At 50.8% G+C, this 27,942-nt stretch overlaps 1 protein-coding gene across 1 annotated transcript in view; it reads right to left on the reverse strand.

Moving 5' to 3' along the window:
* GRM7 (glutamate metabotropic receptor 7) overlaps positions 1-27,942 on the reverse strand; it is a 345,665-nt gene that overhangs the window by 195,739 nt on the left and 121,984 nt on the right. The window contains exon 2 of the mRNA XM_083155738.1: positions 8,194-8,410. Within this exon, the coding sequence (XP_083011864.1) occupies positions 8,194-8,410 (217 nt within the window). The remainder of the gene's footprint in view (positions 1-8,193; positions 8,411-27,942) is intronic.

Below are 27,942 nucleotides of genomic sequence, written 5' to 3' on the forward strand. Positions count from 1 at the left end.
TGCTGGCACTGGGGTAGACACCGAGTAGTGATAAGAGGAGATGATCTGATAGAGGGGACAGACAGAGCTGCTGGCACTGGGGTAGACACCGGGTAGTGATAAGAGGAGATGATCTGATAGAGGGGGGGCAGACAGAGCTGCTGGCACTGGGGTAGACACCGGGTAGTGATAAGAGGAGATGATCTGATAGAGGGGGCAGACACAGCTGCTGGCACTGGGGTAGACACCGGGTAGTGATAAGAGGAGATGAGATGATAGAGGGGGGCAGACACAGCTGCTGGCACTGGGGTAGACACCGGGTAGTGATAAGAGGAGATGATCTGATAGAGGGGGCAGACACAGCTGCTGGCACTGGGGTAGACACCGGGTAGTGATAAGAGGAGATGAGATGATAGAGGGGGGCAGACACAGCTGCTGGCACTGGGGTAGACACCGGGTAGTGATAAGAGGAGATGATCACTTACTCTCTGAGTACCTGGGCTACACAGCGTTTTCCCACTTGAGAGGATTTATCCACATTGGTGACAGGAGAAATAGAAGTTTATAGCCAACCATCGCCTTGCTGCCATGCTATGATTATGTTTAATCATTTGTAAAATAGGTGGTCCAAAAACTACCTTCATTCATTACTGCACTCATAACTGCAATACCAATATTTTGCTCTATAGGACGTACCACCTCCACTCCTACTAGAGGATCTACTGCCTCTAGAGATTTAGTCATTGCCCCTGATGAAGTCCTGAAGGATGAAACGCGTTGGGCTGCGGATTGATCTTTTCGTGTGGCACCTTTGAAAATGCTGATGAAATTACATATATTGGAAAATTTCTAATAAATGTTCATTTGTTTTTATCTATTATTGAATTTTAAGAGTCACCCTTAAAAATTGGTATTGGTGATATAGCGCACCTCTATCCCCCCCCCACACACACACACACACACACGTGCGCATATGTACTTACCCCCCGGCCCCCCTTTCATCCAGCTGTGCCTGCTACACACACAATGTAAGCCAACATGACGGGAGCAGCCACTGACACTCATCCTGCCTCCGGCTTCCGCAGCCCCCGGACCACCAGGCCTCTGCACCAAGACGAGACCCTGCAGGCGCATCCCCCGTCCCCTCTCTCTGGTAGTGCTCACCTCTCCCACCTCTCTCTCCACTGCAGACGTCCTGCTGCTGCTTCCAAGTGCCTGCAGCTGCTCATTCTTACCTGCTGTTCCCCTTCATGCTAAGCAGCCGTGGGCACTCAGAAGCAGCCGCCGGGCAATCTTCAGCACTGGGGAGCTGCCCACTTTGATAAAAAAACTTGGCCTGTGAGGGGGGTTTCTGGGCAACCAGAAACCCCCCCTGCGTACGCCACTGGAATGAAGATGATGCCGGAAGCCGGGACTTGCGAGAATCCGACAGCGGGAAGATGAAGTTCGGCCTCATTTTCAATTCAGATTATCAGCGGGATGGATGTGAACAGCTCATGAACGCCTCGGATCAGGTAAGTTGAGGGGGCGTTCGGATCTCTAGGATCCGAACGCGCTCATCCCTACTTTAATACTTTAACGTCCTTCCAAACTCTGATTTGGAAATGGTAAAGTGTAGCTGTACCATGAAACTTGCAGTGTGTGTGTGTGTGTGTGTGTGTGGGGGGGGGGTCCCCAGGTTATTTAGTTGCATACCCAAGTTCCAGATATGCCTGCTAAGCAGTTGTGTGGGACTCATTGGCCCAGACTGTGTCATTACATTTCCAATGAGAAGTGTGTGGGTGATGTTGTATTGCTAAGGGGGCTCTGTAATGTGACTTCATTTGATCTGCTGATTATAATGTGGAGGTGTTTATAATGTTACATAATAAGATCTGGGGTACTTTAATGGGCTTAATTGTGTAAATAATAAGGGTACAATTATAGTGTAGTAAATTACTAACTGCAGCACAGAGGTGCCTGTCAAATTGCAAACTTCCCATAAAGAAAAAGCCGTGATTTTACTGTGGGGAAAAAAAACAAAAACGTAACGAAGTGAATAAGGAAACCACCTGTGGCCAAGCATGTACTGTCAGGAGGGACAATTTGCTAGTGACACTGATTTTCCGTTACAAAGTATAGAAACGTAGCATTCTACTTTACAATGCCGACTCTAGCGACAATGGGAACGTCAAAAGATCGACTTGAGTTTTTCCCGTTTTTTTTTTGTCCCGAATGTTGACATCCCCCCCAACTTTTGAGACTACGCCCCCAATCTGCATTACATTTACCACTTAAAGTTGGAAGTTATAAATTAGTTTTTGCAATGCCAAGATTTATAGTCACTAAGTACCACGTGTTCTAACATCGTTCTTTCTGCTTAAAGCTTTTTTTACTGACTGTTGCTGATGTTACATTATACATCGGAATAAATGATTATTATTTATATGTCATCAGTTTTTCCTACAGTATCTATGTGTATGTGGATAGATGATCCTATTCATGTCTTTGGCTTCTTTAGTACACCCTCCTTGGACTGTTATTGCATTTGTCTTTGTCGCATAATCCCCTTATCTCCTCCCAAATCCCTCTATGTTAACCTTACTCATATGCGATAATCCTTAAGGAAAATAACCTAGAATCCAGTTGGGCCCAACATCTGTTAGACGTCCGGAGAGATGTGTCAGTACAGAGCGCTGCAACATAATCTATACAGGGACATGGCATCTGACGTAGGGATCAAAGAACAATATTTAAGGTGTTTTGCTGAAATGCTGCAAGACTGCACAACTGCTTACCGTAGTACCAGAGACTAGGAAAACTGATGTGATCAAGGTTGGTCTGATTAGCAGCAACTGTGCTCTCCTGATATAAGTGTTTCCAGGGCAGCAGGTCATTGCTCCTGATGGTGATATACGGTCATTCTGAGCTTAGTGTAAAGCAATTACGCAAGGCACAGCAAAGGGTCAAAGGGGCTCCACCAAACCTAAAGAATCCATTTCTAATGAAGGGTTAATCGGCTCCATCCTGACAGCCTATAGATTTCTCTACAATGGATGGTGATTGGATTGCCACAGTCAAGCCATGATGATGCTGCCAATTTACAGGGGTCATAAAATCTAGCATAAAGGAGAATTGTGCTGTTGCCCGTAGCAACCTATAAGACGTTTGCTGTCATTTCCTAAATCGCCACTGTGCGCCGGTTCCCACAAGTGCCCAGAAATGAGAGTATGAAGCTCACAAGTGCCGCTGTGAGAGTTATTACATAGAAGGTCGTCCGCCTGTGCGCTGAAGGGCCATAAACTAATTCCCGCACCGCCTGCACTCAGCTGATGAATACTCACCTCTAACAAGCTGCGCTGTGACAGATAGTAAAGGGAACTTTCTCTTATGGCTCCTATGGGACTATCCGGGAAGGACAGACTCCAGGTCACAAATTGTACAGCCGGCCATGGACATCACTCAATATCTGGGCCCGCGTATCGCGGCTACAGAGGGGCGGGCAGTGACGGAATATAGATTATATATTATCCTTACATAGTATAAAGCAAAGTCTCCAAATCACGTCTGTCTGTCAGAGCGGGGAAATCTCGGGAACCGCTGGATGAACGTTTCAGCAGTCTGCGTTGTTATGTGCTTCAGTTTCCCAGGAAGGTTTATCTGTAGTAACGCCACTCTACACCATGCAGCCTTTCCTCGTAGATAGGGCCTGATTAAAGGTTCCAGGTGTCCCAGGCTAATACATATGTAGCTCCATTGTAATTGGGGTGGCCGATCGGGATCGGCGGGATCCCGGGAATTGGCCCCCAAAACGCTGGGATTTCAATTCCGGGATTGGAAACTCCAATCTCGGGATTTCTGGATTAGACTGCGCATGCGCAGTCTAATTCCGGGCAGCGTCTGAGACGCTGCCCGGCTTCTCCCATACCCGGCAGTGCAGCACTGCGCAGCGTGACAAGGTCAGAGGTCATGCTGCGCAGGGCACAGCCGTCCGTCCGCCCACCCAGCCTTCCTGGCTCCCAGCCACCCTGCCTACCAACCCGGTGGCAAACCAGCCAGCAGCCCTCCTGCCCGCCCACTCAGCATACCTGGCTCCCGGCTGTACCCGGCTCCCAGCCACCTAATTAGCCCAGCCGCCCACTCAGCAACCTCGCTCCGCAAATGTAATTAAATAGTGGGCGGCCAGGGCGTTTTTTATTATTAGGGATGCCAATACCGGGATCTTGTGAATCCCGGGATTGAACATTTTTCAATCCCGAATCCCGGTATTTAAAAAATGCCCCGGGATTGGCATCTCTACTTGTAATGCTGCTAAAACACACGTGTATGGGCACTCAGGGACTCACCAGTCATACTGCCCATGTGCATGTAAGGAAGGTCATGCAACTGGCATGTAGGATCTAATGCGTGCGTGTGGCATGTGACGGAGACTTTGGCGTTAGGCTGCCCGGCTGGTGCTGTAGCACAAAGTACATAAAGTACATTGCGCTCTGGGGTAGAAGGAGGCAATGCTGCTGAATGTTGGGGTGTGTGACAGGGAGCAGACAGGGGGTGTGACACAATTTACCTGTGCGTAGCATGGGCAGGTTGCTAGTACAATACAGGAAGTCACGCTCTTATTGTTCCAGCAGAACCCACTTGTAACTGTCTGCTCTGAAAGCAGCAGCCATTTTGGATGTGACATTTTCAATGGGGGTAGGCCGCAAACAAGTATGAGGGTCTATTCTTGAAGCAAATAAAGAGTGGCGAAGTTAGCCAGTGGGGAAGTTGCCCATAGCAACCCATCAGTTTCTACATATAATTTTATAGAATGAACTTGATAAATGTTACTTCAAAGATGTTCGGTTGCCACAGGCAACTTCATTACTCTTTATAAATAGGCCGCAAAGTCTACTGCCAGAGTTCAGTACCTGTTGCTATGAGTGGGTAGTACACTTTACCGTCTTGGGTTGTGTATTTCCTTTTCCACCTCCGAATCTATGTTACGCAGCCCCCGGCTTTATCCCCGCGTGCGGAATACAGCCCTCTTTCAGCCATCGCTCTGCAAATATCACTTTCTAATTGGACAACTCTGCGGCAGAATGGCGTCTCTCCAGTATAACGGAGTGGATTTTGAAGGCCCTGCAGTACTATTAAAAAAAGGTAGGATTCAGCCAAGTTTGACAGCAGCTGTTATCCTCCACCGTCAAATCGATACTGGGAAGACAGCGTTAGACTGGCGCTAGTACCCCAATCTCAGACCCCCCCTCTTTCCTGTGTACCATCCACCCATGATTTCCCTGTCTGAGAAGCCGCACATAAAGGAGCAGTCTGGCGTTTGAAGTCAGTGTGACCAGAGGCTCATCCACAGTTTTGCTGGAGGCAGAGAACACAAGCTTGCTACATTATTAACAAGACAGAGAGGAGAGAGCTGTCCGGCAGGAGGAATACTGCATGCTGAAGAGACTGTACAAACACCATCATTATACATGCTGCTTCTCTGCACAGTTACAGACAAAGCAGTGGTTCCAAAGCATGGAAGGCGCAGAGCATCATGGGTAGGGGCTGCTGTTCCTCTGCACTCCCAAAGGCAGGGATTAGTGTGTTGTATTCTCCACAGTGCTATGTTGTACATGGTGCATTCCGTCACGCTGAACCAGTGGTAGCGTAGTGTAATATCCGCAGACATTATGTAACAGTGCTGTCTCTCTGCACATCGCCTGGAGACTGCACCCCTGCGCCGCAGCTGTGTGCGCTGCACTGCGGGCCCCAGGCTGTCTGCCTCTCAGACTGAAGGCTGCGCCACATACTGAAAATGCAACCTCATTTATCTCCCGCATGGATACTAGATATGTCCTACAGGAGAACAAAACACACACGTCAGGGCTTATATAATGACAACGCTGCCAATGTACTAAAGCCTGTGAGAGGTAGCTGGAATGTTAGCTTTCAGCGAGCAGGGCCCCTCATGTGCTTTTTGTTCTCTTACTTAAACCATCTTTGATCCCACCAAATCCATAGATTTTCTGCCACCCTGATAAATTTAGGGAGTAATTCAGTAAGGATCCCCCCCCCCCACGCCGCGCGAGCAGCGAGTCTGCACGCACCATCCACCGTGAGCAGCGGGTCTGCGCGCATACCACCCCCCCTGGATCAGCGGGTCTGCCGGCACCCCCCACCGGAACCGCAGGTCTGCCAACACCGCTGCCCACCCTCCTTTCCTCCCCTAGGGCAGCGGTTCTGCAAGCACGCATCCTCCCCCCACCTGCTCCAGCATGCGAGCTGGTCTCCCCCCCCCCTCCCCCAATCGGGTCTACCTGCAAACCCAAGCGCAAGTGGGTTTTTCCGCCCACCCCCGAGAGCGGTTCTGCCAGGGCCCCCCCGCCCACACACCCCGCGTGTGCAGGTCTGCCTGCTCACCGCCCCACCAACCCCACGCGCGCGAGTCTGCCTTCACCACCCCCTGCGAGCAGCGGGTCTGCGAGCACACCCCCCACCCCCTGCATAAGTGGGTCTGCCCGCACCCCCCCAGAGCAACCCACCCGCCGCAGTAGTGGGTATGCCCACCCGTAGCAGCAGGTCCACCCCCCCGCCCACCCCCGGATCAGCGGGTCTGCCCACAAACCCCCCCCCCCCCAGTGGGTCTGCCCGACCCCACCACCTCCGCGTTTGCAGGTATGCCTGCACCCCCCCCCCCTCGCTGGAGCAGTGGGTATCACCGCCCCCATCCGGTGCGGCGGGACTGACACCCCCCCCCCGAAGCAGCGGAGGGTCTGGCTCCAGCGAGGGAGGGGGGTGCGTGCAGACTCTTGGGCGGGCATACCCGCTGCTCTGGGGGGGTGGGGTTTGGGCAGACCCGCTGCTCCAGGGGGGTAGGTCCGGCCAGACCCAATGCTCTGAGGGTGCGGGCGTAGCCCCTTACGACGGTGTGAAAAGCGCGATGAATCACCTAGTGGTTATACACCCTGTACGTGTCCTGTATTATATTCAGCTCTAAGTCAGTTTCCTTTTTTGCTTACTCATTTATGTACTCTGTAACTGGGCGCTGCTGAATAAATAAAGAATAATAATATTAATAATATTTGACCTAAACTAATTCAGCTGACAATTTCTACCTGGTTGCTAAGGGTGACGGCAGAATATTGCTTTTCTTGGTCAAATAAGATTTTATGCTACTGTATATAGATTTTGAAACGCAAACAATAAAGCTATGGAGAATGGTAACAGCCCCTGTCCCACGTAGTTGGAGGCGGGTCACCCGGGGGATGCGGAGCCATAGCAACAACATGTGGCTTTTTAAACATGTAAAAGATCTTACAGATACCCTGGTTATAATACCTCACAATACCCTACTCCTATTATTTAATCTGCACTACTGATAATCCGGATTACCATGTTATGTTGGACCCTGTTTTAAAGGGCCTTTAGCAGACAGCACCCATTTATTGAATAATTACAACAGTGCCATATTGGGGTGTGGGGGTAGGGGGTGGGCAAGGCAAGGGGTTAAATGAATGTAGGGGGCGATACAAGCCATAATCCGGCCCTGCGTATGTAAAACATGTTCTTAGTAGTAATACAATTATGCGGTATCTGTGCTTTGCTCAGCCATTGTTACCAGACTATGCCCAGTCCAATATGGCTGCTCTCCTCCAAGACAGAGACGCAGTTACCCATCCTAGTATCATTCAGGGTAAAAACCGGACCAGACAGTACCCCAGACCGGACAGGCTCCATTCATCAATATACAGATGTGGCCAGGTACATCGTGGTTTACAACGTGCTTTTTAGGGCTCTGAGTCGCAAGTTGTAGATTGCGTTATGTCCTGCGTTATGTCCCACACCATGTAATACATAGTTTAACCACTGGGTGACAAATGTTCCACGTTAAGACTACGGTGCTGAATACCATGATGCTGGAGTTGACATTGATCTGTGAGAAGCTGGCCAATCAACATTCTTCACTTTATAAAAGAAAAAAAAATCGGGGGGGGGGGGGGACATTGCTGGGGGTGTCCCGTCCAGTGGGGCTGCTGTGACACCTGTCACCAGGGAGAGGAGAAGGGGAGAATACAGCCTCCCTGCATGGTCCAGGGGTGTAATACAAACCGGAACGATCCGGACCACACGGGGAGACATCTCCCCTTCCCCATGTCCCTGGTGAAAGCTATGACTACAACCTCCGGTCCGGCGCTCCGTGGTGTTGTCCGGGTCCTGTTTTTACTTAGTCCCTATCATTCATCCATTAGACAATACCTTCTTCCCGTGAGATCTGCATAAAAGATTCCACACCCTTCTCGCCATAGCTTCCTTCTGACGCCAGCGTGGACACGTAGTTCCATCCCATGGCTTTGACAATATCCACCATGGCTTGAGCCTGGAAGGAATCCGGGGGGACCACTCTGGAGAAGAAATCGTAGCGGCGGTCATCGCTCAGCTCGGGGGCGGTGGAGCCATAACTGATCTGTGGGATCTGCGGGGACAGAAAGGTGGTATATTGACCATCAGAAGGACATACTTTAGAAGAAACAGATGCATTGATCACAGTTCCTATACAGGTTGATCTAAATAGACGTTAATATAACCTGAGGGGAGTTATGGAGACACCCAGTCCCACATGGTACAGAATTATCACCCCTGGGCATACAGGACTCTCAAATATCTGAAGGGAAGATGTAGCAAACCTTCTAAAGCGGACAGGTGGACAGAAACCAATGAGATTCTATCATTGTAAAGCATGTACTAGGTAAATGTTCGCTAGAAGCTCATTGGTCCACCATCAGACAGCAATATGTATGTTACAACAGTATATATTTCAATTCTGGCAAGAATAAGAACCACCTGGCCCATTCAGTCTCCTTTTTATACCATTTGGCCCCCATCCCCTGATTGTCCAGCCATCTACTCCTATAGAGTAGATGGCTGACCAATCAGAGGATGGATGCTGGGCTTAGTGGTGCACTGGAGGCAGGACCAAGCTCTGCTCCACCTAGGCTGGCTTAAAAAAGAAATACATATTTGAGTCCCTACAATTGAATGAGGAAAACCAAAGGATCTCCGTTATCGATGGCAAAACCATAAACCAATCAGTGATGGTCAATGTACTTCCCTAATTTAGAGATATAGGAATTTGTGGCCGTAAGTCATAACGGTTTCTCATTCACTGGGCCAGATGTATTAAGATTTAACAAGAGATTACAAGTGATAAAGGACCAGCCAATCAGCCCCTAACTGCCATATTACAGGCTTTGTTTGGGGTATTTGGTTGGTAGTTGGTGGTTAGCAAAGGCCAGGAACACTGTAGTGGAGATACAGGTGTGACACCCCACACCTGGGTCATTTAAAGAAGATCCAGCTCTTGGTTCAATCAGTAAACTTGGATAAGGATGGCCGTCAAACATCAATGACTTGAAATCATCAATGGTCTGTGACCAATGGAAACTACTTTTACCATTGATGAGGGAGAACCAGATTTCTCACCATCGATGATAGGGAGCCACCAAATTGATTAATTTTTCTTCTCCAAGGTGTAGGGACACAGAGCGTAGTCCTGCCTCCTACATCTGTGAAGCCCCGCCCCCAGTCTCTGAAAACATATTACACTACAAAGCAGGAATGGCTATCAGTGGGTGAAACCAATAGTGGTTCCCTTGCTGATGGTTTCACGCCATCGAAGTTATCCAGCTATGGTACCATCGATTTATAACCCACCAATAACCATTCCTAATTTGGGATCTTTTGAAAATTCCCAGCAGAGGTCTCCCTGACAATCCTTCGGAGGGGTTCTAGCTTGTGTAAGCTGTGGGAGAAGTAGTGGTGGAACCCCAATATAATGACGCCTGATTCAGGGGCATATTAGTTATTGTGAGAAAGATGTCTTCTGGGGGTCCCTGCAGGAACTACAGTAATTATCCTATGGATGTAATCAGAGGGTACTTTGATTTTTCATGTCCCTACAATATAAATGTGATAAACTACTTGATACTGTAAATAATTTCGTATTGCAGTCATTTACTTATTGGGGCAAGAATATGGGACACGATAAATTGGCTCCATTGTCATTAAAAATCCTTTCAAGAAGACGATGACTACAATACAGGGATTTTCCATTCAGTACAGTAAGAGACGGAGGAGTTATATAAGTGGGCGGAGGCCGGGGGGATGAGGTACAGTATACACAGACAATGTACATTACAAGACAGTAGACATGGTGTTTGTAAGCAATACCCTACATCATCTTGGTAACTCTACAAAGCATTCTGTATCTACACCAACAACGCACTTTGTGTTTCCCAATGTCATGATAATTTACCATGTACAGTATGAGAATGCCATACGAGCGGCAATTGGATTTCTGTGTATATGCCAACTGCAATGTGTAACAGTTCTCAAGATCCTTCGGGATCTGAACTTGCACTCTGATTCAACTCTAACCAATTATGTCAGGAGATGGCTGGCTGCACGGAGCACATGGGAGGCAGGAATAATGAAGGGAAGGATGCCCTACATAACACATGCCAGTCTGGGGGCAGTCGCCAGGGTAGCGGGGGCCAAGAGCCTGGGGGCCGGACTGCACACCTTTATTTTAAGCATATCAGGTGCTATCTTGCTGAGACTTGTAGTGCCACAAAGAAAATGCAGGTGTACGCTCCAAGCACTAAGACACTGGTAATTAAATCAATTACAGTATAATAATCTCTACACTGTAACAGTAAAACTGAGGTTCTAAGCACAATTTTGGGGCAATAATTAAAGCCCATAGAAAAACAAAAAGGAAGAAAGCAGCGCTATACCTTTAAAAAATTTTGAGAAAATTGGATGATCTGTACAACAAATTTATTGGTAATAAAATTACTAATGCATAAAATGTATACGAATTGTACAATTAATAAAAACAGTAACACATGATCCCACTTCCACACTAGCAGCACTATAAAGGAGGGTCTGTTCCTACATGGGTCCTCAAACTGCGGCCCTCCAGATGTTGTGAAACTACAAATCCCAGCATGCCTTGCCAAAGTTTTAACACTCCTTATAGCAAAACTGTGACAAGGCATGCTGGGATTTGTAGTTTCACAACATCTGGAGGGCCGCAGTTTGAGGACCCATGGTTTATAAAATGATAATTACCACTCCTGGTGTCTCAGAGAGTCCAAGTGGTCGGCCCAAGGTTGGCACAAATTACCGGTCCACTGGAATGGCTTTGGGGTCCCAATTTGACCAAATGAGAAGGAGGGTTTTAAAGAGATGTTGAAAGTGGCCCTTTGGATGTTCGGGCAGGGTAAATGCTGATGGCTGTATCCTGAAGGCTGGTCCGGACTACGATCCTGGTGCGGATGGTGGAGAGTGGGACTGGCAATAATTAAAGCCCACCTACCACATTACGGTAATCAATTCAGATGGGTCCCTAACATCCCTTATACCAGGGCTTAAAGTGGTCATACAGAGGTGGGGGAACTCATTTCTCTATGCCACCTAATTAACCCGCTCCTTTTCCCCCATTAGGTAGAGACAGGGCCAGTGGTAGGGTTTTTGGCATCCCCCTGCAAACTAGAATGCTTTTCTGTGAGAATTACTGTGCAGGGCCAATGTGGAGGTTATAATGTTCCACCTCACCCTGCCTGAGACAATACCTCCCAACTGTCTGGGGTGGGAAGTGTCCCATGGGGAGGGGGCAGTTGGGAGTGCACCTGACTACGGTGATTAGCACATGTGCACAGGGCTGCCGGACAGGGTCGCGACAGTTGGGATCCCGACAGTCATTAACCCGACGTCGGGATCCTGACTGTTAAAACACTGACAGCTGGGTTCCCGTCGGCTATTTTCCCTCGTGGGGGTCCACAACCCCCATAGAGGGAGAATAAGGGGCTTATCTGCGCTGGCCACGCTGTCTGAGTCTGGGCAGTCAGGATCCCGGGTCGGGATAATGACTGCCGGGATCCCGACTGTCGGAGAAACATACCACACCCTGTGCACATTATGGACACAGGGGGGCAGGGGAATGGCCAGCAGCTCTGAGCGCTGGCCATTCCCGAACAGTGATGAAAATGGGTGCATGGCTTTGTGATCCTGGTACCAAATGAAGCCACACCTCCTTACTGGAGATTACACCACTTTTTTTGGGAGCGTGCAGCTCCGGCCGCGCACAGGAGTCTAGATCCGCAGGAATCAAATGTTGGGAGGTATGTTGATACTGTCCCTAATTGAATTCAGCAATTTGTTGGAAACGGCCGGTAATTCAAAAATCTGTGGCCGTTTTCGACAAAACAGATCTGATCTGACAAAAGTCGGATCTTACAGCCTTAATTGCTGTCGTTAATGGCAGCGTTGCCGTTGTCAACGACAGCATTGAATAGGTGACTGCTGTTATTTCCCCTGTTGGGAAATATTGTCACATACTGAATACCCCCCCCCCCCCAGTGAACCTTATGCTCACACATTAGCGAGGAAGCCATTGTTACACAGGTTACCTATCTGTGCCTGCACGCCCTAAACAAGCACAGAAGTCTGGCGACACGCCCGCAAGATGGCCAAGATCATTGTGCCTGCACCAGACTTGCCTAATTTTGAAAACTCATTTCTGGGAGATTACAGTTGGTAGTAGAAATTCCATTGATATCATGCTCCACCCAAAGGGCGTGTCTAGTTCCATACATGGTACAATGTAGTAGCTACAGAATGTGAGTTAGGTGAAATCAGGGAGATCGTTAGACTCTGCAGGGAGTTGGGGAGATCGTTACTCTTTCAGGAAGTCTCCTACAGAATGCAGGAGGGTAGGCAAGTATGGTTGTATTCTCCATCTGTGTGCGTGATACAACACTTCCGTATTTGCTTTCTCTAAAGCAGGTGCAGTTTGTAGATATCTGCGGGATCCATCCCCTTCATCTGGGGTGAAAAGAAGACAACAGTGGTTGGGGCAGGAACGGGATAGGTTGTTAGCTAGGGAAGAGGACACTCATTGATCTGGTTAATCTTGTCCCTGTAGAACAGGCTTTCCCAACCACGGTCCTCAAGGCACACCAACAGTGCAGGTTTTAGGGAAATCCAGGCTTCAGCACAGACAGTTTAATCAGAATCTCCGGTACTAATTAAATCACCTGTGCTCAAGCCTGGATATCACTAAAACCTGCACTGTTGGTGTGCCTTGAGGACCGTGGTTGGGAAAGCCTGCTGTACAAGGAAGGTAATCTTGTCCTGTAGGTACCATCAGGTGAGGAATAATGGGTGTTGGCAGCGGGAGCCTGGCCCTGGTGCCCAGTACTTATGGTAGTATAATTCTGTAATACCACATTTATAGACATGATGCCACATGTTGGCATATCTGTACAGGATCCCACCTGCGCTATTCCTTCCGACAGTGGCAGGTGGGGAGTTTGACTGGGGCGGTACACCTGTCAAACCGTAACGCAGGTGTCCTAAGGCGAGCTCAGGGAGGACAGAAACCTCCCGTGGAGCAGAAGGGCAAATGGTACAATGTAGTAGCTACAGAATGTGAGTTAGGTGAAATCAGGGAGATAGTTAGACTCTGCAGGGAGTCAGGGAGATTGTTACTCTTTCAGGAAGTCTCCTACAGAATGCAGGAGGGTAGGCAAGTATGGTTGTATTCTCCATCTGTGTGCGTGATACAACACTTCCTTATTTGCTTTCTCTAAAGCAGGTGCAGTTTGTAGATATCTGCGGGATCCATCCCCTTCATCTGGGGTGAAAAGAAGACAAGACAACAGTGGTTGGGGCAGGAACGGGATAGGTTGTTAGCTAGGGAAGAGGACACTCATTGATCTGGTTAATCTTGTCCCTGTAAAACAGGCTTTCCCAACCACGGTCCTCAAGGCACACCAACAGTACAGGTTTTAGGGAAATCCAGGCTTCAGCACAGATGGTTTAATCAGAATCTCCGGTAATAATTAAGTCACCTGTGCTCAAGCCTGGATATCACTAAAACCTGCACTGTTGGTGTGCCTTGAGGACCGTGGTTGGGAAAGCCTGCTGTAGAAGGAAGGTAATCTTGTCCTGTAGGTACCATCAGGTGAGGAATAATGGGTGTTGGCAGCGGGAGCCTGGCCCTGGTGCCCAGTACTTATGGTAGTATAATTCTGTAATACCACATTTATAGACATGATGCCACATGTTGGCATATCTGTACAGGATCCCACCTGCGCTATTCCTTCCGAGCACCCGGGTCTCTGACATTTCATCCAGCTCCAGTTTCACATTGTAAGAAAGTGCTCACATTACGCCTTGATGCTTCTTCTGTAGTGTCAGATTTATCTGGCCTCTGACACAGAGCGCACCCGAGCGGCTGATAATGTATGCTAATGGCGGCATACACTACACTTACAGACGCTTCACATCTCCTTCATCTCTCTCATGATTAATCTTCTCATCATAATGGGGACCGGAGACACTTTTGTCCATATTCACAAAAGTAAAAAAGAGAAAGTTCAATGTATGATCTTCCTTTCAAATAGAGGTACCTCTCCCACCACAGTCTACTCTACCTGCGTCCGTCTGGCAGGAAGTCAGATCTAATATATGCTGTCAAGTGACCCTGGTTATTCTGTTGTCTGTCTATAACGTTTCCTGCTGCCCCCATTCTTCTCCTCGCTTCATGTATCTACCCTGCCACTTGTAGTATTGTTCAGCACTCATTTCCTGATATACTCTGTGCTGCTGGGGAACCCTATTTCCACTATATAACTCTCAGTATTTGGCTTCCTGCTGCCTCCATTTCCCTCCTCACATCATGTCACATGCATCCCTGTCCTCACTGACACATCACTCATCTCCTGATACACTCTGTGCTGCTGGGGACCCTGCTCCTCCCACTATATTACTTTTAGTCTGTGGCCTCCTGCTGCCTCCATTCCCCTCCTCACATCATGTCACTGCCCCTGTCACATGCATCCCTGTCCTCACTGTCACATACCCCATCTCCTTATATACTCTGTGCTGCTGGGGACCCTGCTCCTCCCACTATATAACTCTCAGTCTCTGACTTCCTGCTGACTCCATTCCCCTCCTCACATCATGTCACTGCCCCTGTCACATGCAGCCCTGTCCTCACTGACACATCCCTCATCTCCTGATATACTCTGTGCTGCTGGGAACACTGCTCCTCCCACTATATACCTCTCAGTCTGTTAAAAAAGAAACATTTCTTTGCTGGTGTTGACAATTTGCATGCTGGGACTTATGGTTCCACAATCATGAGAAATATATATGTTACTGGCTAATGCCGGAATGATGCAGAACCTGTGACGAAGAATCATGGGCCGGATAATTCCTCAGAGGCCAGGTGTGTCGTGGCGGGACCCTTCCTCACTGCACAGCTGTGCCCGGGTGCTGCCCTCTGTGTCAATCAGCGAGTGCCCTAGATTTTTAGGCCGCACATCTGTTCCCTGTGTCCCTGTGGGAAGCTCCCTATAACAGGCTTGTAGTGCTCAGCTGATGAAATCAGAGAATCTCAAGGACCGAGGATTCAGTGGTTTTAGTGCTGAGATTTGTGACACTAATCCGCATCTCATGAGAAGAGTCTAAGTAATGCTTCATGGTGAGAGCGGCCATCACCTACTGACAGCACAGAGGATGTCAGCATCAGTAATCGCAGGGTCCCCTACCAGGCTCCCGTACTGAGTAATGCTTCATGGTGAGAGCAGCCATCACCTACTGACAGCACAGAGGATGTCAGCATCAGTAATCGCAGGGTCCCCTACCAGGCTCCCGTACTGAGTAATGCTTCATGGTGAGAGCGGCCATCACCTACTGACAGCACAGAGGATGACAGCATCAGTAATCGCAGGGTCCCCTACCAGGCTCCCGCACTGAGTAATGCTTCATGGTGAGGGCGGCCATCACCAACTGACAGCACAGAGGATGACAGCATCAGTAATCGCAGGGTCCCCTACCAGGCTCCCGTACTGAGTAATGCTTCATGGTGAGAGCGGCCGTCACCTACTGACAGCACAGAGGATGTCAGCATCAGTAATCGCAGGGTCCCCTACCAGGCTCCCGTACTGAGTAATGCTTCATGGTGAGAGCGGCCGTCACCTACTGACAGCACAGAGGATGACAGCATCAGTAATCGCAGGGTCCCCTACCAGGCTCCCGTACTGAGTAATGCTTCATGGTGAGAGCGGCCGTCACCTACTGACAGCACAGAGGATGACAGCATCAGTAATCGCAGGGTCCCCTACCAGGCTCCCGTACTGAGTAATGCTTCGTGGTGAGAGCGGCCATCATCTACTGACAGCACAGAGGATGACAGCATCAGTAATCGCAGGGTCCCCTACCAGGCTCCCGTACTGAGTAATGCTTCATGGTGAGAGCGGCCATCACCTACTGACAGCACAGAGGATGACAGCATCAGTAATCGCAGGGTCCCCTACCAGGCTCCCGTACTGAGTAATGCTTCATGGTGAGGGCGGCCATCACCAACTGACAGCACAGAGGATGACAGCATCAGTAATCGCAGGGTCCCCTACCAGGCTCCCGTACTGAGTAATGCTTCATGGTGAGAGCGGCCGTCACCTACTGACAGCACAGAGGATGTCAGCATCAGTAATCGCAGGGTCCCCTACCAGGCTCCCGTACTGAGTAATGCTTCATGGTGAGAGCGGCCGTCACCTACTGACAGCACAGAGGATGACAGCATCAGTAATCGCAGGGTCCCCTACCAGGCTCCCGTACTGAGTAATGCTTCATGGTGAGAGCGGCCGTCACCTACTGACAGCACAGAGGATGACAGCATCAGTAATCGCAGGGTCCCCTACCAGGCTCCCGTACTGAGTAATGCTTCGTGGTGAGAGCGGCCATCATCTACTGACAGCACAGAGGATGACAGCATCAGTAATCGCAGGGTCCCCTACCAGGCTCCCGTACTGAGTAATGCTTCATGGTGAGAGCGGCCGTCACCTACTGACAGCACAGAGGATGACAGCATCAGTAATCGCAGGATCCCCTACCAGGCTCCCGTACTGAGTAATGCTTCATGGTGAGAGCGGCCGTCACCTACTGACAGCACAGAGGATGACAGCATCAGTAATCGCAGGGTCCCCTACCAGGCTCCCGTACTGAGTAATGCTTCATGGCGAGAGCGGCCGTCACCTACTGACAGCACAGAGGATGACAGCATCAGTAATCGCAGGGTCCCCTACCAGGCTCCCGTACTGAGTAATGCTTCATGGCGAGAGCGGCCGTCACCTACTGACAGCACAGAGGATGTCAGCATCAGTAATCGCAGGGTCAACTACCAGGCTCCCGTACTGAGTAATGCTTCATGGCGAGAGCGGCCGTCACCTACTGACAGCACAGAGGTTGTCAGCATCAGTAATCGCAGGGTCCCCTACCAGGCTCCCGTACTGAGTAATGCTTCATGGTGAGAGCGGCCGTCACCTACTGACAGCACAGAGGATGTCAGCATCAGTAATCGCAGGGTCCCCTACCAGGCTCCCGTACTGAGTAATGCTTCATGGTGAGAGCGGCCGTCACCTACTGACAGCACAGAGGATGTCAGCATCAGTAATCGCAGGGTCCCCTACCAGGCTCCCGTACTGAGTAATGCTTCATGGTGAGAGCGGCCGTCACCTACTGACAGCACAGAGGATGTCAGCATCAGTAATCGCAGGGTCCCCTACCAGGCTCCCGTACTGAGTAATGCTTCATGGTGAGAGCGGCCGTCACCTACTGACAGCACAGAGGATGACAGCATCAGTAATCGCAGGGTCCCCTACCAGGCTCCCGTACTGAGTAATGCTTCATGGTGAGAGCGGCCGTCACCTACTGACAGCACAGAGGATGACAGCATCAGTAATCGCAGGGTCCCCTACCAGGCTCCCGTACTGAGTAATGCTTCGTGGTGAGAGCGGCCGTCACCTACTGACAGCACAGAGGATGTCAGCATCAGTAATCGCAGGGTCCCCTACCAGGCTCCCGTACTGAGTAATGCTTCGTGGTGAGAGCGGCCGTCACCTACTGACAGCACAGAGGATGACAGCATCAGTAATCGCAGGGTCCCCTACCAGGCTACCGTACTGAGTAATGCTTCATGGTGAGAGCGGCCGTCACCTACTGACAGCACAGAGGATGACAGCATCAGTAATCGCAGGGTCCCCTACCAGGCTTCCGTACTGAGTAATGCTTCATGGTGAGAGCGGCCGTCACCTACTGACAGCACAGAGGATGACAGCATCAGTAATCGCAGGGTCCCCTACCAGGCTCCCGTACTGAGTAATGCTTCATGGTGAGAGCGGCCGTCACCTACTGACAGCACAGAGGATGACAGCATCAGTAATCGCAGGGTCCCCTACCAGGCTCCCGTACTGAGTAATGCTTCATGGTGAGAGCGGCCGTCACCTACTGACAGCACAGAGGATGACAGCATCAGTAATCGCAGGGTCCCCTACCAGGCTCCCGTACTGAGTAATGCTTCATGGTGAGAGCGGCCGTCACCTACTGACAGCACAGAGGATGACAGCATCAGTAATCGCAGGGTCCCCTACCAGGCTCCCGTACTGAGTAATGCTTCATGGTGAGAGCGGCCGTCACCTACTGACAGCACAGAGGATGTCAGCATCAGTAATCGCAGGGTCCCCTACCAGGCTCCCATACTGAGTAATGCTTCATGGTGAGAGCGGCCGTCACCTACTGACAGCACAGAGGATGACAGCATCAGTAATCGCAGGGTCCCCTACCAGGCTCCCGTACTGAGTAATGCTTCATGGTGAGAGCGGCCATCACCTACTGACAGCACAGAGGATGACAGCATCAGTAATCGCAGGGTCCCCTACCAGGCTCCCGTACTGAGTAATGCTTCATGGTGAGAGCGGCCGTCACCTACTGACAGCACAGAGGATGACAGCATCAGTAATCGCAGGATCCCCTACCAGGCTCCCGTACTGAGTAATGCTTCATGGTGAGAGCGGCCGTCACCTACTGACAGCACAGAGGATGACAGCATCAGTAATCGCAGGGTCCCCTATCAGGCTCCCGTACTGAGTAATGCTTCGTGGTGAGAGCGGTCGTCACCTACTGACAGCACAGAGGATGTCAGCATCAGTAATCGCAGGGTCCCCTACCAGGCTCCCGTACTGAGTAATGCTTCATGGTGAGAGCGGCCGTCACCTACTGACAGCACAGAGGATGTCAGCATCAGTAATCGCAGGGTCCCCTACCAGACTCCCGTACTGAGTAATGCTTCATGGTGAGAGCGGCCGTCACCTACTGACAGCACAGAGGATGTCAGCATCAGTAATCGCAGGGTCCCCTACCAGACTCCCGTACTGAGTAATGCTTCATGGTGAGAGCGGCCGTCACCTACTGACAGCACAGAGGATGTCAGCATCAGTAATCGCAGGGTCCCCTACCAGGCTCCCGTACTGAGTAATGCTTCATGGTGAGAGCGGCCGTCACCTACTGACAGCACAGAGGATGACAGCATCAGTAATCGCAGGGTCCCCTACCAGGCTCCCGTACTGAGTAATGCTTCGTGGTGAGAGCGGCCATCACCTACTGACAGCACAGAGGATGTCAGCATCAGTAATCGCAGGGTCCCCTACCAGGCTCCAGTACTGAGTAATGCTTCGTGGTGAGAGCGGCCGTCACCTACTGACAGCGCAGAGGATAACAGCATCAGTAATCGCAGGGTCCCCTACCAGGCTCCCGTACTGAGTAATGCTTCGTGGTGAGAGCGGCCGTCACCTACTGACAGCACAGAGGATGTCAGCATCAGTAATCGCAGGGTCCCCTACCAGGCTCCCGTACTGAGTAATGCTTCGTGGTGAGAGCGGCCATCACCTACTGACAGCACAGAGGATGACAGCATCAGTAATCGCAGGGTCCCCTACCAGGCTCCCGTACTGAGTAATGCTTCGTGGTGAGAGCGGCCGTCATCTACTGACAGCACAGAGGATGTCAGCATCAGTAATCGCAGGGTCCCCTACCAGACTCCCGTACTGAGTAATGCTTCATGGTGAGAGCGGCCGTCACCTACTGACAGCACAGAGGATGTCAGCATCAGTAATCGCAGGGTCCCCTACCAGGCTCCCGTACTGAGTAATGCTTCATGGTGAGAGCGGCCGTCACCTACTGACAGCACAGAGGATGACAGCATCAGTAATCGCAGGGTCCCCTACCAGGCTCCCGTACTGAGTAATGCTTCATGGCGAGAGCGGCCGTCACCTACTGACAGCACAGAGGATGTCAGCATCAGTAATCGCAGGGTCCCCTACCAGGCTCCCGTACTGAGTAATGCTTCATGGCGAGAGCGGCCGTCACCTACTGACAGCACAGAGGATGTCAGCATCAGTAATCGCAGGGTCCCCTACCAGGCTCCCGTACTGAGTAATGCTTCATGGCGAGAGCGGCCGTCACCTACTGACAGCACAGAGGATGTCAGCATCAGTAATCGCAGGGTCCCCTACCAGGCTCCCGTACTGAGTAATGCTTCATGGCGAGAGCGGCCGTCACCTACTGACAGCACAGAGGATGACAGCATCAGTAATCGCAGGGTCCCCTACCAGGCTCCCGTACTGAGTAATGCTTCATGGCGAGAGCGGCCGTCACCTACTGACAGCACAGAGGATGACAGCATCAGTAATCGCAGGGTCCCCTACCAGGCTCCCGTACTGAGTAATGCTTCGTGGTGAGAGCGGCCGTCACCTACTGACAGCACAGAGGATGTCAGCATCAGTAATCGCAGGGTCCCCTACCAGGCTCCCGTACTGAGTAATGCTTCGTGGTGAGAGCGGCCGTCACCTACTGACAGCACAGAGGATGACAGCATCAGTAATCGCAGGGTCCCCTACCAGGCTACCGTACTGAGTAATGCTTCATGGTGAGAGCGGCCGTCACCTACTGACAGCACAGAGGATGACAGCATCAGTAATCGCAGGGTCCCCTACCAGGCTTCCGTACTGAGTAATGCTTCATGGTGAGAGCGGCCGTCACCTACTGACAGCACAGAGGATGACAGCATCAGTAATCGCAGGGTCCCCTACCAGGCTCCCGTACTGAGTAATGCTTCATGGTGAGAGCGGCCGTCACCTACTGACAGCACAGAGGATGACAGCATCAGTAATCGCAGGGTCCCCTACCAGGCTCCCGTACTGAGTAATGCTTCATGGTGAGAGCGGCCGTCACCTACTGACAGCACAGAGGATGACAGCATCAGTAATCGCAGGGTCCCCTACCAGGCTCCCGTACTGAGTAATGCTTCATGGTGAGAGCGGCCGTCACCTACTGACAGCACAGAGGATGACAGCATCAGTAATCGCAGGGTCCCCTACCAGGCTCCCGTACTGAGTAATGCTTCATGGTGAGAGCGGCCGTCACCTACTGACAGCACAGAGGATGACAGCATCAGTAATCGCAGGGTCCCCTACCGGGCTCCCGTACTGAGTAATGCTTCATGGTGAGAGCGGCCATCACCTACTGACAGCACAGAGGATGTCAGCGTCAGTAATCGCAGGGTCCCCTACCAGGCTCCCGTACTGAGTAATGCTTCATGGTGAGAGCGGCCATCACCTACTGACAGCACAGAGGATGACAGCATCAGTAATCGCAGGGTCCCCTACCAGGCTCCCGTACTGAGTAATGCTTCATGGTGAGAGCGGCCGTCACCTACTGACAGCACAGAGGATGTCAGCATCAGTAATCGCAGGGTCCCCTACCAGGCTCCCGTACTGAGTAATGCTTCATGGTGAGAGCGGCCGTCACCTACTGACAGCACAGAGGATGACAGCATCAGTAATCGCAGGGTCCCCTACCAGGCTCCCGTACTGAGTAATGCTTCATGGTGAGAGCGGCCATCACCTACTGACAGCACAGAGGATGACAGCATCAGTAATCGCAGGGTCCCCTACCAGGCTCCCGTACTGAGTAATGCTTCATGGTGAGAGCGGCCGTCACCTACTGACAGCACAGAGGATGACAGCATCAGTAATCGCAGGATCCCCTACCAGGCTCCCGTACTGAGTAATGCTTCATGGTGAGAGCGGCCGTCACCTACTGACAGCACAGAGGATGACAGCATCAGTAATCGCAGGGTCCCCTATCAGGCTCCCGTACTGAGTAATGCTTCGTGGTGAGAGCGGTCGTCACCTACTGACAGCACAGAGGATGTCAGCATCAGTAATCGCAGGGTCCCCTACCAGGCTCCCGTACTGAGTAATGCTTCATGGTGAGAGCGGCCGTCACCTACTGACAGCACAGAGGATGTCAGCATCAGTAATCGCAGGGTCCCCTACCAGACTCCCGTACTGAGTAATGCTTCATGGTGAGAGCGGCCGTCACCTACTGACAGCACAGAGGATGTCAGCATCAGTAATCGCAGGGTCCCCTACCAGACTCCCGTACTGAGTAATGCTTCATGGTGAGAGCGGCCGTCACCTACTGACAGCACAGAGGATGTCAGCATCAGTAATCACAGGGTCCCCTACCAGGCTCCCGTACTGAGTAATGCTTCATGGTGAGAGCGGCCGTCACCTACTGACAGCACAGAGGATGACAGCATCAGTAATCGCAGGGTCCCCTACCAGGCTCCCGTACTGAGTAATGCTTCGTGGTGAGAGCGGCCATCACCTACTGACAGCACAGAGGATGTCAGCATCAGTAATCGCAGGGTCCCCTACCAGGCTCCAGTACTGAGTAATGCTTCGTGGTGAGAGCGGCCGTCACCTACTGACAGCGCAGAGGATAACAGCATCAGTAATCGCAGGGTCCCCTACCAGGCTCCAGTACTGAGTAATGCTTCGTGGTGAGAGCGGCCGTCACCTACTGACAGCGCAGAGGATAACAGCATCAGTAATCGCAGGGTCCCCTACCAGGCTCCCGTACTGAGTAATGCTTCGTGGTGAGAGTGGCCGTCACCTACTGACAGCACAGAGGATGTCAGCATCAGTAATCGCAGGGTCCCCTACCAGGCTCCCGTACTGAGTAATGCTTCGTGGTGAGAGCGGCCGTCACCTACTGACAGCACAGAGGATGACAGCATCAGTAATCGCAGGGTCCCCTACCAGGCTCCCGTACTGAGTAATGCTTCGTGGTGAGAGCGGCCGTCATCTACTGACAGCACAGAGGATGTCAGCATCAGTAATCGCAGGGTCCCCTACCAGACTCCCGTACTGAGTAATGCTTCATGGTGAGAGCGGCCGTCACCTACTGACAGCACAGAGGATGTCAGCATCAGTAATCGCAGGGTCCCCTACCAGGCTCCCGTACTGAGTAATGCTTCATGGTGAGAGCGGCCGTCACCTACTGACAGCACAGAGGATGACAGCATCAGTAATCGCAGGGTCCCCTACCAGGCTCCCGTACTGAGTAATGCTTCATGGCGAGAGTGGCCGTCACCTACTGACAGCACAGAGGATGTCAGCATCAGTAATCGCAGGGTCCCCTACCAGGCTCCCGTACTGAGTAATGCTTCATGGCGAGAGCGGCCGTCACCTACTGACAGCACAGAGGATGTCAGCATCAGTAATCGCAGGGTCCCCTACCAGGCTCCCGTACTGAGTAATGCTTCATGGCGAGAGCGGCCGTCACCTACTGACAGCACAGAGGATGTCAGCATCAGTAATCGCAGGGTCCCCTACCAGGCTCCCGTACTGAGTAATGCTTCATGGTGAGAGCGGCCGTCACCTACTGACAGCACAGAGGATGACAGCATCAGTAATCGCAGGGTCCCCTACCAGGCTCCCGTACTGAGTAATGCTTCATGGTGAGAGCGTCCGTCACCTACTGACAGCACAGAGGATGTCAGCATCAGTAATCGCAGGGTCCCCTACCAGGCTCCCGTACTGAGTAATGCTTCATGGTGAGAGCGGCCGTCACCTACTGACAGCACAGAGGATGACAGCATCAGTAATCGCAGGGTCCCCTACCAGGCTCCCGTACTGAGTAATGCTTCATGGTGAGAGCGGCCGTCACCTACTGACAGCACAGAGGATGTCAGCATCAGTAATCGCAGGGTCCCCTACCAGGCTCCTGTACTGAGTAATGCTTCATGGTGAGAGCGGCCATCACCTACTGACAGCACAGAGGATGACAGCATCAGTAATCGCAGGGTCCCCTACCAGGCTACCGTACTGAGTAATGCTTCATGGTGAGAGCGGCCGTCACCTACTGACAGCACAGAGGATGACAGCATCAGTAATCGCAGGGTCCCCTACCAGGCTCCCGTACTGAGTAATGCTTCATGGTGAGAGCGGCCGTCACCTACTGACAGCACAGAGGATGACAGCATCAGTAATCGCAGGGTCCCCTACCAGGCTCCCGTACTGAGTAATGCTTCATGGTGAGAGCGGCCGTCACCTACTGACAGCACAGAGGATGACAGCATCAGTAATCGCAGGGTCCCCTACCAGGCTCCCGTACTGAGTATTGCTTCATGGTGAGAGCGGCCGTCACCTACTGACAGCACAGAGGATGTCAGCATCAGTAATCGCAGGGTCCCCTACCAGGCTCCTGTACTGAGTAATGCTTCATGGTGAGAGCGGCCATCACCTACTGACAGCACAGAGGATGTCAGCATCAGTAATCGCTTCATGGTGAGAGCAGACGTCACCTACTGATGCTCCAAGCGTTGCCGCCTCCCAACCCCGATGATGTGCCACCGCTCCACCCGATCCCCCATTGACGTCAGCGACCCACTACCATGGCAACCACAGTCACATGCAATTATCAGATTGAGTCTCTCTCTCTCTCTCTCTCTCTCATCTTCCCCACCCACTGCCATCACATTAGATGCGGAGAGCTTAGGTGCCTCTCTCTGGCCCACCAGAGAGATTTTGAAAAAGAGACAATGGACAGCTAAGAAAATGGAGGCTTGCAAACTGCAAAATGAAATCAGAGGCGAGAATACACACCTGCAATGTAAATCTGCTGCTATAAACGCTATAATTATATGTAGAAGAGACGCCAGATGCATCACATTTATGACTAGACACTACGGCAAGCCGCAGGTGATTCCCACTGCCTCAATTTCCGCTATGGCTGTTGGTTTTTTTTAGACTACTCCGTGCTAAGAAAAAAGATGTCTCCCCAGACAGGGCCATGGAAAGGACAGCGCTCTCTAAGGATCGCTTCAAAATCTGTCCAAGAGTCAAACAGGCAATTTCTGCGAGGGCACGGGGAACATTAACAGTTGCAGCAGAGTCACATGGCGCCCGTAGTGTAATAGTCAGCTGCTGATAGAAACGCATTAAACATTAATAATGATTATTTTTTTTGTACTTGACCTCTGCAGCCAACACTTCCCTTTAATTGGTGCAACTCTAGATGGTACCATTGGACACACTGGCCCCATTCTCAATGCAGAACCACCACCAAGAAAGGTGGTGCAGGCCGTTGTGTGGCTACACATCCGAGCGCACCAGAGCTAAAATCTCCAAATTCCTGCGGAAACTGCTCGCGGTGCCATCTGATGATTTTTACGTTAGCCACAACTCATCGCAGTCAATGCGTAACCCTGGGCCCAGTCAGTGGCTGTGATGAATACAGGCATATCCGGCCTGCTACTGACGCCTGTGTTTCCGCTGACGCCCCGCGTCCGATTCGGAATCAGTCCCTGGGCAGGATACAGCAAACCTAAAAATGAGGCAAAACTTTTGAAAGTGCTGTGTCCTGGGGTTTTGATACCCGCTGGGCTCAGAGTCAGGGTGGTTACGTGCAACCGCTTTGGTTGGTTGTTTATCACTCTCCATTTTATCACTTTTGAAGCTCAGTGCATCTGGCCCTTTGTATTTCATTTCCTTATGGCCTCGATTCCGACGTGCAACATACAGTAAATAACCTGCGCGATGTCACATTAAATATTTACGATGGGAAAAGGCGACTGTGCCGCAGTCCGCTGTATTATGTGCCCGGGCGGTTTCACTGTAATGCGGAGAAATTTGGCTTTTATTTTATTTATGCAAAGTGTTAGGAACTTTAATTCCTGGAAGGCTTATAAAATATTTGCTGCGAACCATGAATTGTTCATATGTCTATGTGTGTGTGTGTGTGTGTGTCTGTTTGTGTGTGTGTGTGTGTCTGTCTGTGTGTGTGTGTGTCTGTCTATGTGTGTGTGTGCCGTCCTATTGTTCTACGGTGATTCTCTGCTCTGGACTCTGAGGGAATCTACATCAGGCCTCCACATATACTGTAAGTAGGAACATTATCATAATGGGATCCAAACTTTGGGACAACATTTCATTTCGTCAACTACTATTGGTCAACATGTCGACACAAGAAAAAACTTTTTCACCAATTTTTCAAATTGATTAAAACTTTTTCATGTATTACCATCCACGTGGAGTAGAATCGGTAACGGTAAAACAATCCATACGGGGGGGATGTGCTAAACTCATCAATAAATTGACACAAATAAGTGAAAAACCCATGTCCACCCTTTCATGTGTCGACCATTTCCTTTTGCTTCTATCAACCTTTTTGTCCCATGTTGGCCTTGGGCATTTTGACCTTTTCGGGTCTACCTAAACCAGTGATGGAGAACCGTGGCACTCCAGCTGTTGTGGGACTACACATCCCAGCATGCCTTGCAACAGATTTACTGCTTAAACTGATGAAGGGCATGCTGGGATGTGTAGTTCATCAACAGCTGGAGTACCAACAGCTGACCTAGCCACCTAAATCTTGTCCACCCTATGCAGGCAGACACGTTAAACTCATTTGGGTCCAATCTACAAATTGACACCCAAAATATGTGAAAAAACTATGTTGACCTTTTCACGTGTCGGCAATGTGCAGGCTGACCTTTTGGAATCAACCTAATTCCTGTCAACCCTATGATCCACACCCATTGGGGGCTGATAATATCAGCGATGTACACGCCTACATAGCACTGACCACACCTACACAGCACTGGCCACACCCACACACCACTTCTCACAATGGGACCTTGACCACCTTAAGCTACTTGCCCACATGACTGTGACTTTACTGTCTACTGAAATAAGAAAATAATGTCCATATATACAGTATAGGGGCATTAGGTGACATTAGGTGACCATTTGCCCCTCCCCTTTACCTGCCGACACCCAGTTATTGCCACAAGAGGCTGCTTAGAGCTAATCCGAACGTCTTACATCTCTAATAACTCCACAACGCGTTCATGAATTCTATGATTATCTATTAACAGTCATTATTATATAAGTACTGTTTGCTCTGTGCCAGTTATAACAAGTTAATAGGTGTCAATCAAATCCTCCTACTTATGCTCAGGAGAGAATGGAATTGCTGCACACAATTCCCAGGGAACAGCTGCAGGATCCGGTGGGTGTGTGACAGAGACCCCTGAGGATATTAATCCAAACAAGACTCAATTCAACTGCAAACAGTTCGACATAGAAACCTCAGCTTCCACCTGGTGCCAGCCAGGTGCACAGAATAAAGCCGACACCTGGTGCCAGCAGGGGACACAGAACATAACCAACACCTGGTGCCAGCGCCGACGCTGCTAACACTGACCTGTCTCTTATCATACATTCAGGCTCCCCTGTGGCACTGCTGCCAGGTACATGCCAGTCACTAGCTCCAATTAATCCTAAACTGCTCTCATCCAGGCCAGTGGCTCCCAGATACTGTTACATTCTGAGCAGAGACTTGTGGTGGATTAGTTGCCCCTAGGCCAGCTTGTGTTGCGTAAAATACGCAGTTGGGGGTTGTGGGCAGACCCAGCGTCACCCAGGTTGTGTACAGGCCCAGCGTCAGCCCATCATTGTACAAAAATTGCAGTCTCTAATTAGCAAAAATAAACTGTCGCTAATCACCTACATGCTGATGGACTCAGCTCCCTGTGAATACAATGCAAGGCTCCTGGGTGATCACTGATTTTTAAATTGCAATTTCTAGAAGATACAGAGCTATTATAGGACAACCCCTCCTGGATTATTCCAGTGCGTTCAAGGGCTCCCAACACCCCCTTCCCTCACCCCTTCTTTGTCCTAATATAGTTCTTGTCTACACATTTGCATTTGCACCACCAATGGTGTCGTCCATCCTGGCTCTACTCCT

Source organism: Crinia signifera, chromosome 8, assembly GCF_055691185.1.
Source record: "Crinia signifera chromosome 8, ASM5569118v1, whole genome shotgun sequence".
In the NCBI taxonomy this organism is placed as follows: domain Eukaryota; kingdom Metazoa; phylum Chordata; class Amphibia; order Anura; family Myobatrachidae; genus Crinia; species Crinia signifera.